At 44.0% G+C, this 14,972-nt stretch overlaps 1 protein-coding gene across 3 annotated transcripts in view; it reads right to left on the bottom strand.

Annotated features, from left to right (window-relative positions):
- Positions 1-11,420, bottom strand: part of LOC140303953 (calcium-dependent secretion activator 1-like) — a 654,602-nt gene extending 643,182 nt beyond the window's left edge. For all 3 annotated transcript variants that reach the window (XR_011915222.1, XM_072382948.1, XM_072382947.1), the window contains exon 1: positions 10,621-11,420. Coding sequence is in view for 2 of the 3 variants with exons in the window: in XM_072382948.1 (XP_072239049.1) it covers positions 10,621-10,971 (351 nt within the window). In the remaining variant the exon portion in view is untranslated. The remainder of the gene's footprint in view (positions 1-10,620) is intronic.
- Positions 11,421-14,972: the final 3,552 nt, after the last annotated feature.

The following is a 14,972-nucleotide window of genomic DNA, read 5'->3' as shown; positions in this document are numbered from 1 at the left end:
AACTGTGGAACTAGTTCCACCACAGAATCACATTTTGAAGCATGCTTTTTATCTGAAACAGATCTGTCTTTGCTACCCATGTTGGCTGAAGTGCCCACTGATCTTTGGGCTAAAAGCAAATATGATGTGGTGCTGATAAAAGGCTGTGAATTGGTAATTGTCCCTCTTAAATCTGACTATTGCCCGTGTAAAAAACAATACCCTTTGAAGCCTGAAGCAATTAAAGTGATTAAGCCTGTTTTTTAATCTTTTCAGAAAACAGGCTTTATTGTTCCCTGTGAAAATTCACCTGTGCGCACTCCATTGTTTCCTGTTAAAAAGATTAAAGATGCTGGCCAGCCAGATGAGTGACGTTTTGTACAGGGCCTCCAAGCTGTGAATGCTGCAGTTCAGCCGACTGAACCCACTGTGCCAAATCCCCACACTATTTTGTCTCAAATTCCATCAGATGCACGTTTTTTTTCAGTCGTTGACTTGTCTAACGCGTTTTTCTTTGTCCCTGTGCACCCTGACAGCCAGTGTTGGTTTGCTGTTGAGTTTGAGGGGAGATCTTGGACTTTTACCTGGTTATGCCAGGGGTACTGTGAAAGTCCTACTATTTACAATGCTGCCCTTAAATCCAGGAACCTCTCTAATTAACCCCAAGCTCTGCTCTTTTGAAGTACATGGATGACATCCTTTTATGCAGCCCATCAACAGGGTGAAATGACACAGTGACTCTGCTGAAACATCTTCATTCCTGTGGCCACAAAGCCAGCCTTTCTAAGTTACAGTTTGGACAGGACAAAGTCACCTTTTTGGGCCATGTGATCTCCAAGGATGGACGCTCACTTTCTCCTAAACACGTTGCTGCAGTTGAGAATATTCCTAAACCGGTTACTAAAAAACAGATCATGTAACCCTAACCCTTTTTAGGCATAACATGTTTATGTTTATGTTTATGCATTTAGCAGACGGTTTTATCCAAAGCAACTTACAAATGAGGACATAACATCAAAGCTAACAAGAAGCTACATAGAAGGAAATCACCAGTCAAACTCTGTCAGAGGTGACAGGGGTGACAGTGTAGAGACAGAGTGCAGGCATAGTAACAGTAACAGAAAGTGCCGTTGAGGGGTTAGGGAAGTACAGGGTAAGTGCTAGGATAGGAGATGCTCTCTGAAGAGCAGGGTCTTCAAGAGATTCTTGTAACACTTGGTAGGTTATTCCACCATCATGGAATCAAAGAGTCTGGATTGTCTTAAGCATGTTGTAGGCACTGCTAGACGACAACCCTTTGACGACTGGAGTGACCGAGCTGGGGTTTGAGTCTTCTGAAACCCCAGCTGGTCGAGGCGGATGGCCACCCTTCCTGAGTCTGGTTCTACCAGAGGTTTCTTCCTGCTAAAAGGGAGTCATTCCTTTCCACAGTCGCCACAGGCACGCTCAGGACGGGAGATTGGACTGAAGACAAGTTTCGGTGCAATCTGTTGGTTTCCTTAGCTAGGATATTATTTTTTGAATTGGCTCTATATGAATTAATTGGATTATGATTACAATGGATTGAATTTCAATTGGCTTAAATTGGACTATATTACTTTGAGACTTGAGATGACAATTGTTGTAATCTGGCGCTATATAAATAAAATTGAATTGAATTGAATTGACGTAAGCCTTTGCAAGAGCATTCAAGTAGATGGGAGCCATTCCATTAAGCACTTTGTAGGCTAACATCAGTGACTTGAATTTGATGCAGGCAGCTTAGGATAGCCAGTGGAGCTCACTGAACAGAGGGGTGACGTGTGTTCTATTCGGCACGTTCTGGACCATCTGCGGAGGTTTCACAGCACAGGTTGGGACAAGCACAGGTTGACCAGTTAGGACAATGTTGCAGTAGTCAAGGCGGGAGATGACCATGGACTGCACCAGGAGCTGAGTGGTGTGTTGGGTTAGGTATGGTCTGATTTTTCTTATGTTTAGCAATGAGAAGCGGCACGATCGAGCAACGGAGGCAACATGATCTTTAAAGGTTAATTGCTCATCAATCATGACACCCAATTTTCTAGCTACCTTTGATGCAGCAAGAGATAGGGATTCAGTTTGGATGCAGATGATGTGGTGTATGGTTGGTTTGGCTGGGAAGACAAGCAGTTCAGTTTTTGAGGGGTTTAGTTGGAGGTGATGGGCTTTCATCCATTTCGATATATCAGAGAGACAGTCTGAGATTCGTGTTGAGACCATGTGGTCATCAGGTGGGAAAGACAGATAGAGCTGGATATCGTCAGCATAAATTTGGTATGAGAAGCCATGTGATCGGATGATCTGTCCCAATGAGGTGGTGTGTATGGCAAAGAGAAGAGGTCCCAGTACTGAACCTTGGGGGACCGCTGTGGCGAGGCGGTGCGCTGCAGAAGTGTGACCAAGCCAGGATACTTTGAAAGACCGACCAGTGAGGTATGATTCAAACCAGTGTGCTCTCCCTGTGATGCCCATGCTGCAGAGTATGGACAAAAGGATACTGTGGTTGACAGTGTCAAATTCAGCTGATAAGTCGAGCAGGAAAAGTACAGAGGACTTAGCTGTCGCTCTGGATTCTTTTAAGGCTTCTGTCACAGCTAACAGAGCCGTTTCGGTGGAGTGGCCACTTTTAAACCCAGATTGGTTAAGGTCAAGGAGGTTCTTTTATGAGAGGTAATCTCTAATCTGCTTAAAGGCCGCCCATTCAATGGTTTTTAGACAGAAACGGGAGGAGAAAGACCAGCCGATAGTTCTCCACATGAGTCAGAGGGAGGGAAGGTTTCTTGAGCAGCACTGTAACCCAAGCTTGCTTGAATGTAGTAGGAAATGTGCCCGATGTCAAGAAGTCAAGTAAAATTCATTTGTGTAGCACATTTTATGTACAAAACAATTCGAAGCGCTTTGCATAAAATAAAAGCATTGTAGTGGGGAATGGAAACAGCAATTAAAAATACATAAAAGAATATAAAGAGAAAACAAATGAAATAATTTAAATGAAATTAGAATTATTAAAAACAAGCAACAGTCGAGATAAGTTAAAAGATACTGTGCAGATTTCATGCATAGACACATGAGAAAAATGTTTTTAACCTGGATTTAGAAATGTCTACATCTAGTGAAAGTTTAATCTCCACTGGCAGTTTGTTCCACTTGTTTGCAGCATAACAGCTAAATGCTGCTTCTCCATGTTTAGTCTGGACTGGACTAGCTAACCTGAGTCCTTGGATCTAAGAGCCCTGCTAGGTTTATATATAGGTTTATATTCTATGTACATATCACAGGTGTGTTTTGGGCCTAAACCGTTCTGGGATTTTTAAACCATAAGTAGGCTTTTAAAATCTATTCTGTGACTGACTGGAAGCCAGTGTAAAGAATTTAAAACTGGTGTGATGTGTTCAGATCTCTTAGTCCTGGTTAAAACTCTAGCAGCGTTCTGGATGAGCTGCAGATGTTTAATGCTCTTTTTGGGAAGTCCAGTTAAAAGACCATTACAGTAATCAAATCTACTGGAGACTCCAGGTGTTTATTTCCTTCAGACACTGTAAGTCTGCTGGCCTGCAGTCTGGTGGCAGAGACGCATAAAGTTGTGTATTTTCTGCATAACTGTGATAATTGATGTTAAAGTTCTGACCCAAAGGGAGAATATACTAATTAAACAGAAGAGGTCCAAGACTTGACCCCTGGGGGACTCCAAAAGTCATGGCCACTCGCTCAGATTCATAGCTGCCAATTGTAGCAAAATAACTCCGGCCTTCTAAGTAGGACCTGTACCATTTAAGGCCCGCTCCAGAAAGTCCAACCCATTTTTCCAGCCTGTGCAACAGGACTCTGTGATGTCAGTGAAGCATTAATCACATTTGTGACTGCTGCAGTTACAGTAGGAGCAATGGGTTGGAATAGATTAGTGGGAATGGGATTTTTATTTTTTTATTAACCTTTATTTATACAGGTAAAATCTCATTGAGACCCAGGGTCTCATTTGCAAGAGAGACCTGTTTTAGGTAGGCAGCAGCAAAACACAAAGTTACAGATTAACTGAACGTACAAGAGACAAAAACAAAAAAGGAACATATGATGATTAGTAATAATAAAATTAAAGAAAAAAGGAACTAGTTAAGTACTGTACATGTGCAGACCCCCACTGACTGTCTCACCAGCCTTCCTATAAGTAATTTGAAGTCCTCTAATGAAATAAAACTGGACAGCTTCAGCTTCTGTTGGAGCCTGTTCCATGTTATAGGCGCAGCAGAGGAGAACGCCTTTTTGCCAAGTTCAGTACGGACTGAGGGGATGGCAAATGTGATGAAATCCAGGGACCGGAGGCTATGATCAGACTGTTTCCGTGTCAAGTATGTGGACAAATAGGAGGGGAGTAGTCCAATGATGGATTTGTAGATAAACAGATACCAGTGGGTGGTTCTGCGCATGGAAAGTGAAGACCAGTCAGTGAGAGAGTACAAAGTGCAGTGATGTGTAAGGGGTTTACAACCAGTTATGAATCTCAAAGATCCGTGATATGCAGCATCCAGTAGATGTAGGGAGTGAGCAGAGGCAATCATATAAACAACATCACCATAATCCAGGAGTGGCAAGAAAGTGGCTGCAACAATACGTTTTCTTGCATTAAAAGAAAAACAGGCTCTATTTCTGAAGAAAAACCCCAGTTTTAATTTAAGTTTCTTCAGTAATTGGTCAATATGGCATTTAAAAGAAAGGCTATCGTCCAATGTTATGCCAAGGTATTTATAAGTGGCCACAGACTCAATATGGGTACCCTGAGCAGACATAATACAGGGTAAAACAGCAGGCACCTTCTTTTTATTTGAAAAGAACATAGACTTAGTTTTACCTGCATTTAGAACTAGCCTGAGATGAGACAATTGTGCCTGAATGGTGTCAAAAGCAGACTGCAGTTCTTTGAACACCTGGGCGACAGAAGATGCGCAACAATAGATGACGGTATCATCAGCATAAAGATGTACAGATGCATTTATGTTTTGGCCTACCCCATTCACATAAATAATAAAAAGAGTGGGTCCTAAGACGGAACCTTGCGGCACACCATTTAAAATGTTTAGGAACCCGGAGCTAAGACCATCGGACTGCACATACTGCTTGCGGCCGGAAAGGTAGTTGGAGAACCAGCCAACAGCATGGTCTGACATTCCAATGGTAGACAGTCGCTGACATAAAATACTGTGATCGACTGTATCAAATGCCTTTGAAAGATCAATAAAAAAGGGCAGTGCAGTATTTCTTGGCATCCATGGCTTCCACAATATCATTTATCACCTTAATGGCAGCAGTTGCTGTACTATGCCGCTTCCTAAAACCTGACTGAAAGGGAGATAAAATATTGTTGAGACTTTCCACACTTTCCACACATCTGGAATGACGTTGCTCTGGATAGAAAGATTAAAAATGTGAGATACAGGCTGAGCTATAATACGTGCGGCCAAACGTAAAAAGTAAGAGGGAAGATTATCAGGTCCTGCTGATTTTCGAGGGTCTAGGTCTTTTAAGGCTGTAAGAACCTCTTTAACAGAGAAGGGGGTGAAAGAGAAATTTTGGTTACCTGTGGCTGGGCTGACAAGGGGGAGAGTGGGTGAGTTACCATCACATGAGGAGTCAAACAAGGAGCTGGAGGCTATAAAATGTTTGTTAAAACAGTTTAGCATCTCAGATTTATCTGATATAGGGGTGGAATCACAACAATGTTAGGCGGCAGCTCTGAAGAGCAAGTATTGGCTGAGAGGGATTTTATGGTATGCCAGAATTTCCTAGGATCGTTTAAGTTGTCGGTGGTCTGCGATAAGTAATACTCCCGTTTAGCTTCCCTAATAGTGGTAGTGCAGCTATTCCGAGCTTGGCGAAAAAGTAGCCAATCAGCCGTAAGGCCTGACTTCCTTGCATTGGCCCAGAGCTGATTTCTCTTATGTAGGAGATTAGTCAGTTCAGCAGTGAACCAGGGGCTCTCTCGTCCCTTCACCCTGAACCGACGAAGAGGAGCATGTTTGTCCATAAAATAGCTAAAACTGTCATGAAAATATTCCCAAGCAAGATTTAAATCATCAATTAATAAAATACTGTCCCAGTTAAAATGGGAAAGATCAACAAAGTGCTTAAGACTTCTTTTATGAACAATACGAGGCTTAGTGCGAGGGATTTTAATGTCTCTAACTGCACCGATCACACAATGATCACTCAGATCATTAGCAAAAACTGCTGTGGCAGAATATTTACGTGGCATGTTAGTTATTAAAAGATCGATAAGAGAAGATTTGCTTAGGCATTTGGGGTTAAGACGAGTGGGGCTTTCAATCATTTGAGTGAGGTTAAGAGCCAGACACTGGGCCTTAAAAGGATCAGATATTTGTAAAAGCCAGTCCCAATTAAAATCACCTACCAGAACAATTTCCTTGAATTTCAGTTGAGCTAACAGCTGCATTAAAGAGGTTAATGCCTCTGCATTAGCGGAAGGGGGCCTATAGTTAGGTGTTGACCACCAGACAAGACAATACTTAAAGCTAAGAATTCAAACTGTTTAACAAAAGACTTGGAAAGCAAGACCCGTGTGACAAGACTGGATCTGACATAGATCGCCACGCCACCGGCCTTTTTAGGACGATCAGAGCGGAAAATATTGAAACCCTCAACTGATACATCTTTGTCCAAAACAGATTTTGAGAGCCAGGTCTCAGAGATGACAATTACATCTGCACCGTTCGACTCAACCCAAATTTTTAGCATATCCATTTTCATGTTAGAAAGCAGACTGCGAGCATTTACATGTATGATATGCAAACCAGACATATTTTTAAAATCAGATGGCGTGCTACATGTAACTGGGGGACCAGGATTTGGGTGAATACCAGTCAACAGAAGAAGCATAAAGACAAAACATTTCCGCTTAATGCTCAATACAGTCGAACCCTCACAAGAATAAATATGACCTTGTATGGTTCATCAGAGAAAACGCATTAGGAAAACAACAAATATCCAACTCACACGGACATGGGAGCGAGGCAGATCGAGCAACATCTACATCCAGTGGCCAGTTTCCTGGCTCAGGTCTTAGTGAAGAAGTTGCACCGCTTTTGATGGTCAGTCGCGGGCATAAAGAGTCTGGATTTCCGACCATAGAGCCGCCGAGATGCCCTGCCATGGCGAGGCAAAGAGCCAAGGAAACAACCACCATGACTGCAGCCAGGGGTGTGATGAGTGTGCGTTGATCCCCAGGCAGAAGCAAAAACGAGGAGCGCAGGTTCATCAGCCCAGACCGTTTTGGGCCTGGGTCGGCCTGGTGGATGGATGGATGGACTGCCGCTCGGATGTACGCCGCGGCTCCCGGCGGCCCGACCTGCGGCTCCTCGGTGGTCCGGAACAGGGCGGACATGATCGGGGAGTGTCGCAGCCCTTCCACCACCATAGCTCTGTCCGAATTTCTGCTCAGACTTTTCAAAATGCTAATAACTCAGCTAGCAGAAATTATGACACTCTTGAGTATAAAAATGTCACACTTATACTTCAACACCGATACACAACATGTGTGAAGAACGATACACGATGCATAGAACTTAATGCTGCGTACACTTGTTTGAGGTAGAACGATGCGGTGAAACTTTCCTCCGAGCTGCAAGTGATCCAGCAGTCATGTAGTAGGACAGCTACATAAGTTTAGATACACAGCTCTCAATGAGAGGGGTGAATGAAGAAACTATGTAGTAGGACTTCTGCATGCTGAGTTTGTGGCACAAGGTTCGGGTGTGGACAGTTCGGCAAACTGTTTGCTTATTGCTGTCACTTTTTCAGTAAAAAATGAGGCAAAGGCGTCTGCCATCAAATTGGTGGCATTTGAGACATTCTTTACGCAAATTCACACAGATCCACAGACAAATAGCTTGTGATTCATAAAGCACCATCCAGTAGATGGCACTGTTCTTCACTGATGTATCTACAGCTCGGCTTAAGAATGGCGAAGAAAGATTAGCAGTTGGATGTGATAACAAGGTTTGTGCAACTTTTAGTCCCTTTTAGCTTATTTGTTTTTCATGGCAAGCAGTGGCCGGTCGTCAAACTTTGAGGCTTCACCACAGCCACATCCTTTAAGGTTTGAGAAAGACTTTAGTCCCCCATGATTGACGAGTAATTTGGCCAAGTTTGAAACCTTTGCATGAAATCTGTAGGAGGAGTTTGATCAGATGCGAGGCGTGGAAAAAGGCAAAATGGCACTAATTTGCACGTTCAATTCAAAATGGCCAACTTCCTGTGGATCTGTGGAAGAGGCTTTTTGTGTGCCTGGGCATGATGAAGGCGTGTACCGAATTTCCCCAGTCTACACAAAAACTAAGCCCAATGGCAGGGGTATTTTGTGGCCACCAGCAGGTGGCGCTATAAACATGTGTGAGTTTGGTCATATGCGTTCTGGGTGGAGCCCAAGTGCAGCCTATGAAGTTTGGTGAAGATCGGACAATGAATGGAGAAGTTATAAGTGACTTATTTGGCCACCAGTAGGTGGCGCTATAAGCATGTGTATATTTCGTCATATGTATGCGGTCTGGGTGGAGCCCAAGTGTAGACAATAAAGTTTGGGGAAGATCAGGCAATGTATGGAGAAGTTATAAGTGAGTGTGTTTTGTGGCGAGCAGTAGCGAGTCCTCAAAGTTTGACGGTCTGCCACGGCCACAACCTTCAGACTTTGGAAAAAATTCTCCTACATTCTAATCCCCCATAGCTTAAGAGTAACCTGACCAAGTTTGAAGCCGATAGCATTAAATATCTAGTAGCAGTTCGATCATATGTGAGGTGTGGAAACAGAGGGACTTTCCAGCCACCAGCAGGTGGCGCTATAGGTGAGTGTCACGATGCATATATGTACGCAGTCAGAGCAGAGTCCCTGGCAAGTCTATGAAGTTTGGTGAAGATTGGACAATTTATGCAAAAGTTATGAGTGACTTTGGGTTTTGTGGCGAGCAGCGGCGAGTCGTCAAAGTTTGAAGATCTGCCACGGACACACCTTGTACAATTTCAAAAATCTGATCGCAACGTTTGATCCCCCATGGCTGAAGAGTAAGCACACCAAGTTTGAAGCCGTCAACATTAAATCTGTAGGAGGAGTTCGATCAAATGCTAGGTGTGGAAAAAGGCAAAATGGCATCAATTTGCATGTTCAAGTCAAAATGGCCGACTTCCTGTGGACGTGGCGCTATGATGTCCTGAGGCTTTTTTGTGCGTCTGGGCTTGACGAACACGTGTACCGAATTTCGTTCGGCTACTCAAAACTAAGTCCCACGTCACAGATATTTATTAATTTTTCTAGGGGGCGCTATTGAGCAATTATGACGCAACTACATTACGACAAAATGGCGGACCATCCCTGATGGGCATGCCAAAATTGGTGAGTTTTCACGCACGGCAAAGCCCTCAAAAATGTGATTAAAGTGCAAAGAATAATAACAATAATAATAATAACGCCAACAGATACAATAGGTTCCTTGCTGTTTCACAGCTCGGACCCTAATAATAATAATAATAATAATAATAACGCCAACAGAAACAATAGATTCCTTGCTGTTTCACAGCTAGGATCCTAATAATTAAAACTGCAAGCAGCCATGAACGGGCCCTCGCAGGTGCGCATGTTGGGGTGGCGCTATAAGCATGTGTAAGTTTGGTCATATGTATGCGTTCTGGGTGGAGCCCAAGTGCAGCCTATGATGTATGGTGAAGATCAGACAATGTATGGAGAAGTTATAAGTGACTTATTTTACCACCAGTAGGTGGCACTATAAGCATGTGTAATTTCTAACATATGTATGCGTTCTGGGTTGAGGCCAAGAGCAGCTTATGAAGTTTGGTGAAGATCGGACAATGTATGCAAAAGTTATAAATTACTGTGTTTTGTGGCGAGCAGTAGCGAGTCCTCAAAGTTTGAGGGTCTGCCACGGACACAACCTTTTATAATTAGGAATATCTGATCACAACTTTTAATCCCCCATGGCTGAAGAGTAAGCACACCAAGATTGAAGCCGTTAACATTAAATCTGTAGGAGGAGTTCGATCAAATGCAAGGTGTGGGAAAAAGGCAAAATGATACCAATTTGCATTTTCAACTCAAAATGGCCGACTTCTTTTGGACCTGGCGCTATGACGTCAGGAGGCTTTTTTGTGCGTCTGGCCTTGATTCTGGCCTCCCGAATTTCGCCAGCCTACACAAAACTAAGCCCAATGGCAGGTGTATTTAGAATATTTGTAGGGGGCGCTACAGAGCCATTTTTCTCCAACCACAGAAAATATTCTTTACATACGTATGAGGTCGTCAGCGTGGACATGTGTATCAAGTTTCATGACCTTGCGATGATGATATAGCTTTTAATCCACAAACGCCATAACAGGATTTCGTACCAATCTAGGACCAACATATTCCTATATTATTTCTTCTGTGTAACTCCTGTAACTTCTGGAAACCTGTTGCTTAAAACCAAAACAAGAAGGAACAGTGAGGCAGCTACTACGATGGGTGGGAACAGCATGAATGCACATCAACACCCCCCCCCCCCCCCCCCCCCCGAATCACAGTTTTGAAAGACAAATCTTTTTCTTCTTATTTTACGCTTATCCTACCTTTTGCTGCCTCCTGGCCATATCAGTGGGCTGTTTTGCGTTGAATGGATGAGCGATACAGCGCATCACAAACACATACAACTGAAGTCTCTTTTTCCTCTCCTCTTCCTCTCTCTGCATCTTTTCCAGGTCCTCTTTCTCCTTGTCACTAGCCATAGGTGGGCAAGGGCCTGAGGGTCGACCACCGCCGCTTCCATGGCCGCGGGCCTGAAGCCCACCGACGCCATATACGTCGGTTGCTCGGCCAGGTGACAGGAGGGTTCCACCGAAGCTTTTCGGGGCCGTTACCTCTTTTTGCTCCACCTCGATCATCGCATCCCCTTCCTCCTCGCTGGAAGACGGATCCAACATGCTGCGATGTCTTAGACTATAACTGCTGCAACGGTACAACTGCAAAAGTCGAATAAATTATCAGCTTTAGTGACAACCACAGAGGGAAAGCTCCATAGACCTGCACGAGCTACTCGTATAGAGCACGTTCTGGAGACAAAATTCGTATTTGATAAGAAGCACGGAAGGGCCTCTCAATAAAAGCAAACAAAAACAGCACACAAACAAAGACAAAAACAATAAACTGGGCCCACCGCGTCAATTTCAACAAGAAAAATCAAAGAGTTGTAAAGTCTAGTTGGTTGCGTGATTTCCAAGCACAACTCTGCTCGTGAGCGGCAGATAGAAGGGATATGACAAGAAAGCACATGTAAAAGGGGAGGGATCGCAGACAGAGAAAAAAGGAGGAAACGCTCTGCTTCATCAAGGAGGAAGAGGCAGGACTCGGAGCTGACCACGGTGCTGAAACCCGAAACCTCGCTACTCTGGAATCAGTTGGATCGGGCAGTAAGCACAATAAATAGAGAACCACCTGATGATCCACCTGATGATCCTTTGCATCCGATCGGAATCCAAATAGCTTTGCTTTCACAATAAAAGCTTTTACACTGTTTATGAAACCACTATATTAATAAAAAAAAATCGTTATATTTGATGGTAAAAATATATCTTTACTAATAATTGGAGAAGCTATACAAGTTATTAAGAGTATTATCAACCTCACTGTCCAAAAAACACTTGATTTTCAAACATAGCCCACTATTTAAATCAAATTTATTGTCTGTCTGTCCGTCCATCTGTCTGTCTGTCCGTTCATCTATCTACCTACAAGCCTGTAACTTTGTGGTTTTTTGTGGTCTTGGTTTTTCTGGATTTTGTTTCTATTCTATTTTCATGTTCAGTCACTTGGTTTTATTAGGGCTTTTGCAGTTGTACCATCCAGTCTTTAGTAGTCTGTTATGGTTACATTCATGTTTGTTTTACTCATTTACTTGGGTCAGTACGCCTTGGTTTAGTCATGTCAATTTCTTGTTTCACATTCTCACTCAAAGCTTCTTCACTTTCCATGTTCTAGTCATCAGTTCCATACACTCACCTGTGTTCAATCTCCTCAGCTGCATCCATTCACAAATCACTTCCCCACGATTTCCCCCACGGCTTTCTGTTTTCTCAGTCCTTGTCAGATCCTCACTGTCATCTCATCAATGGCTTGTACTTTTCTGTATCTCAGGTACTTAACATATTCAAGGTCTCAGTCAGGTTTTTATTTCTCAAGTTTAGTGTTGTAGAGTACAAGCTTGGCTGCTCCTTTTTTTTTTTTTTTTACATAGTTTATTGAATCAAATCAAGTTAAGTTACCCTTCTGCCTCATTTTTAATCTGTGCCATGTGGGAAAATCAACACTTCTCAAGCTCCATCTTAAACTTGAGAGAGATTTTAGTGTCAAACTTATGCCATCTGTGCTGCAAAAATCTTTCCCCCATCGGTTAGTAGAGGAGGAACAAAAAGTGTACAGGTACTGTTATAAATCAAAGTAATTTCCAACATCTTGGCTGCTGGCCTCTATGGTGTTGACTCCTGTTAAATTCAGAGCGTGAGCTGTACACAGCACATAATGTATAAATGGATTCCTTTTCTTTAGTTGTGCTTCTAATCCATTGTATTTTCCAGACATATTACTGGCATTGTCATATGACTGACCTCTGCAGTTTGACAGCTCCAAGCCCAAGCCCTCAACCATGGCAACAACACATTTGGCAAGACTTTTACCTGTGTGGCTTAAAATTGGCTGAAATCCAAGAAAGCGTTAAACAACTTTCCCTTCCCTGCTGACAAATCTGAAAATAAAAGGAAGTTGATCAACGTGGGAGAGGTTGGGCGTTGAGTCAGCAACAATGGAGAAGTACTTTGCCTAATAAATCTCATCAGCAACAGTCTGCCTTGTTTTCTGTCCCATGACATTAATAAATTCTTCAAAAATTGTAGATGACAAATAGGACACATTTCCCTGGCTTTTCTGACCAACTTTTTCAATATGTCTTGCCAAGAATTGATCAAACTGAGCAATCACCTATAAACAGCGGTGTTAAGCACTCGCTGCATGCTCCAGTTGTGTCTGCAGCTGATGAAAATAAACAATTGATAACTCCTTACTGCTCTATGTGTCACAGAGTGTAGTGTGTCTGTGTGTGTGTGTATGTGTCACAGACAGATGCTGATTGGAGTGGCGAGCCCAACCCACCTCCAACCAGGTGATTGAGAAAATGTGAGCCAGGTGTGCGGGGAGAGAAAAAAGGGGAGGAGAGATGCCAACAAGAGTGGCGCGGAGCAGAGGGTGAAAGAGAAGGAGCCCAAGAGAACGACAGAGTCCTGACCAGCCTATGGCCGGATCGACTGAACCATAGCAGTCGAGACGCAGTCTCAGTAGCTGGACCGCACCAGGAAGGAGCAGCAGAAGAGAGATCATAGACGTTCGACTGCTACAGAGAGGGAGGCACGCTACGTGGGAAAGTGGAGGAGTGAATGCACGCTTCGCCCCTCCTCCAGTTAAGTCTGTCTCTTTATTAATTCTATAGTCTACTGCTGACTATGCTCAAACTTACCGAACGGCTGATTGTGTCACAAGAGTTAATTTACTGAACTGGAAAAAGAAAAAGGGGAAGTCATTAGTTATTTGCATGTTTATTTTGGTATATTTTATTGGGGGTCTAGCAGCGAACTAGACGCTGAACTAGATTTTCCGCCATTTTGGATTTTGTTGAAAACCTTTAAAAAATTTTCAGTGGTCGCACTGATTCTCACTCCGTCTGATGCGCACCACACAGCACAGTCGTCCATCAAGTGTAGAGCAGGATGTGAGAATCCCAGTCAGGCGTAGTACCGCTGGACGTAAAAAGTGACAGAGGGAGGATGTGTGGATGTATGGGACGTGAAAGTGTGTGTGGTGATGATTGGGCCTGGGTCTGGGACTTGCTGTCGCCTGGCCTGCCTGTGCTTCTCCCGATGGGGGGGCGGCGTTGCCTCTCCCCACTGCTCGCGACTTCACCCACCTGTGGGCACGTCTTGACTCCCAGGGCACTTGGCCAGGGGCGCTGGGGCAGGCGCTGACCCACTGTGTGGCTGTCTGGGGCGCTTGGCCCTCCCAGGTATTGGGTGGGGCCTCTGCCGGGGGGTTTGGGGGCGCTCGGGCTCCTGGGGCTCGGGTCCAGTGCACGGCCCATGTCTGGGCGGCTTGGGCCTGGCAGGGTCGGTGGGCTGTTGCCCCTGGCTCCCGGGGGGCCTCTGCCCTATGCTTATGGGGGCTCTGTCCGGGGGCTTCCTCTGCAGTCTTCTGGGTGGATGCGTGGTTGTCCCTGCGGTGGGCTTCCCGGGTTCTGTGCTCCGTGGGGGCTGCTGGTGGCCTGGGTCTTGTGGCCCTCTCTGCCTGCTTCTGATTGCTTGGGGGGGGCTGTGGATTGTGGCCCTGTACACTTATACACTCATAACTAAGCACGGTTATCATGTAGGTCCTGTGCCATGGGTATTGCATGTTCACGCACACACACACACACACACACACACACACACACATTCATTAGTCCAGTAGCATGCACGCTAAGCAGTTGATGTATTATCATGTCGTCTCAGGTCATCTATATCCACAGTTGTGTTGTATGCGATTGCCGCTACTTGTGCTTGTTTTTGTTTATTTGTGTGTTTGTTTTTTCTCTGCTTTCAGGTGCTCCTGGTGGTGCTAAGGCTGGATTCGCAACAGAGACCATGGATTGTTGTCTGTTTTGTTTTTTTACAGGTGTAGCAGCTGGTTGTCTGGTTTTTGTTCCTATTTTTGTTCTGTTTCCTCTTCTTTCCTCTTCTTCTTTCCTTGTCCCCTGGTCCAGTTCAGTTCTATTACATGTTATATATTGTAAACAGAAATAAATAAATGGGCATCAAGGGGAGCTTTACATTTATAAATTTATTTATTAAAAAAAAAATAAAAACAAAAATGTTTTGTGGCGAGCAGTAGCAAGTCCTCAAGGTTT

This window comes from Leuresthes tenuis, unplaced genomic scaffold (assembly GCF_036924035.1).
Source record: "Leuresthes tenuis unplaced genomic scaffold, fLeuTen1.0.hap1 SCAF_3, whole genome shotgun sequence".
Classification (NCBI taxonomy): domain Eukaryota; kingdom Metazoa; phylum Chordata; class Actinopteri; order Atheriniformes; family Atherinopsidae; genus Leuresthes; species Leuresthes tenuis.
The sequence above is the reverse complement of the archived record's forward strand: the minus strand, read 5'-3'. Positions and strand labels throughout refer to the sequence as shown.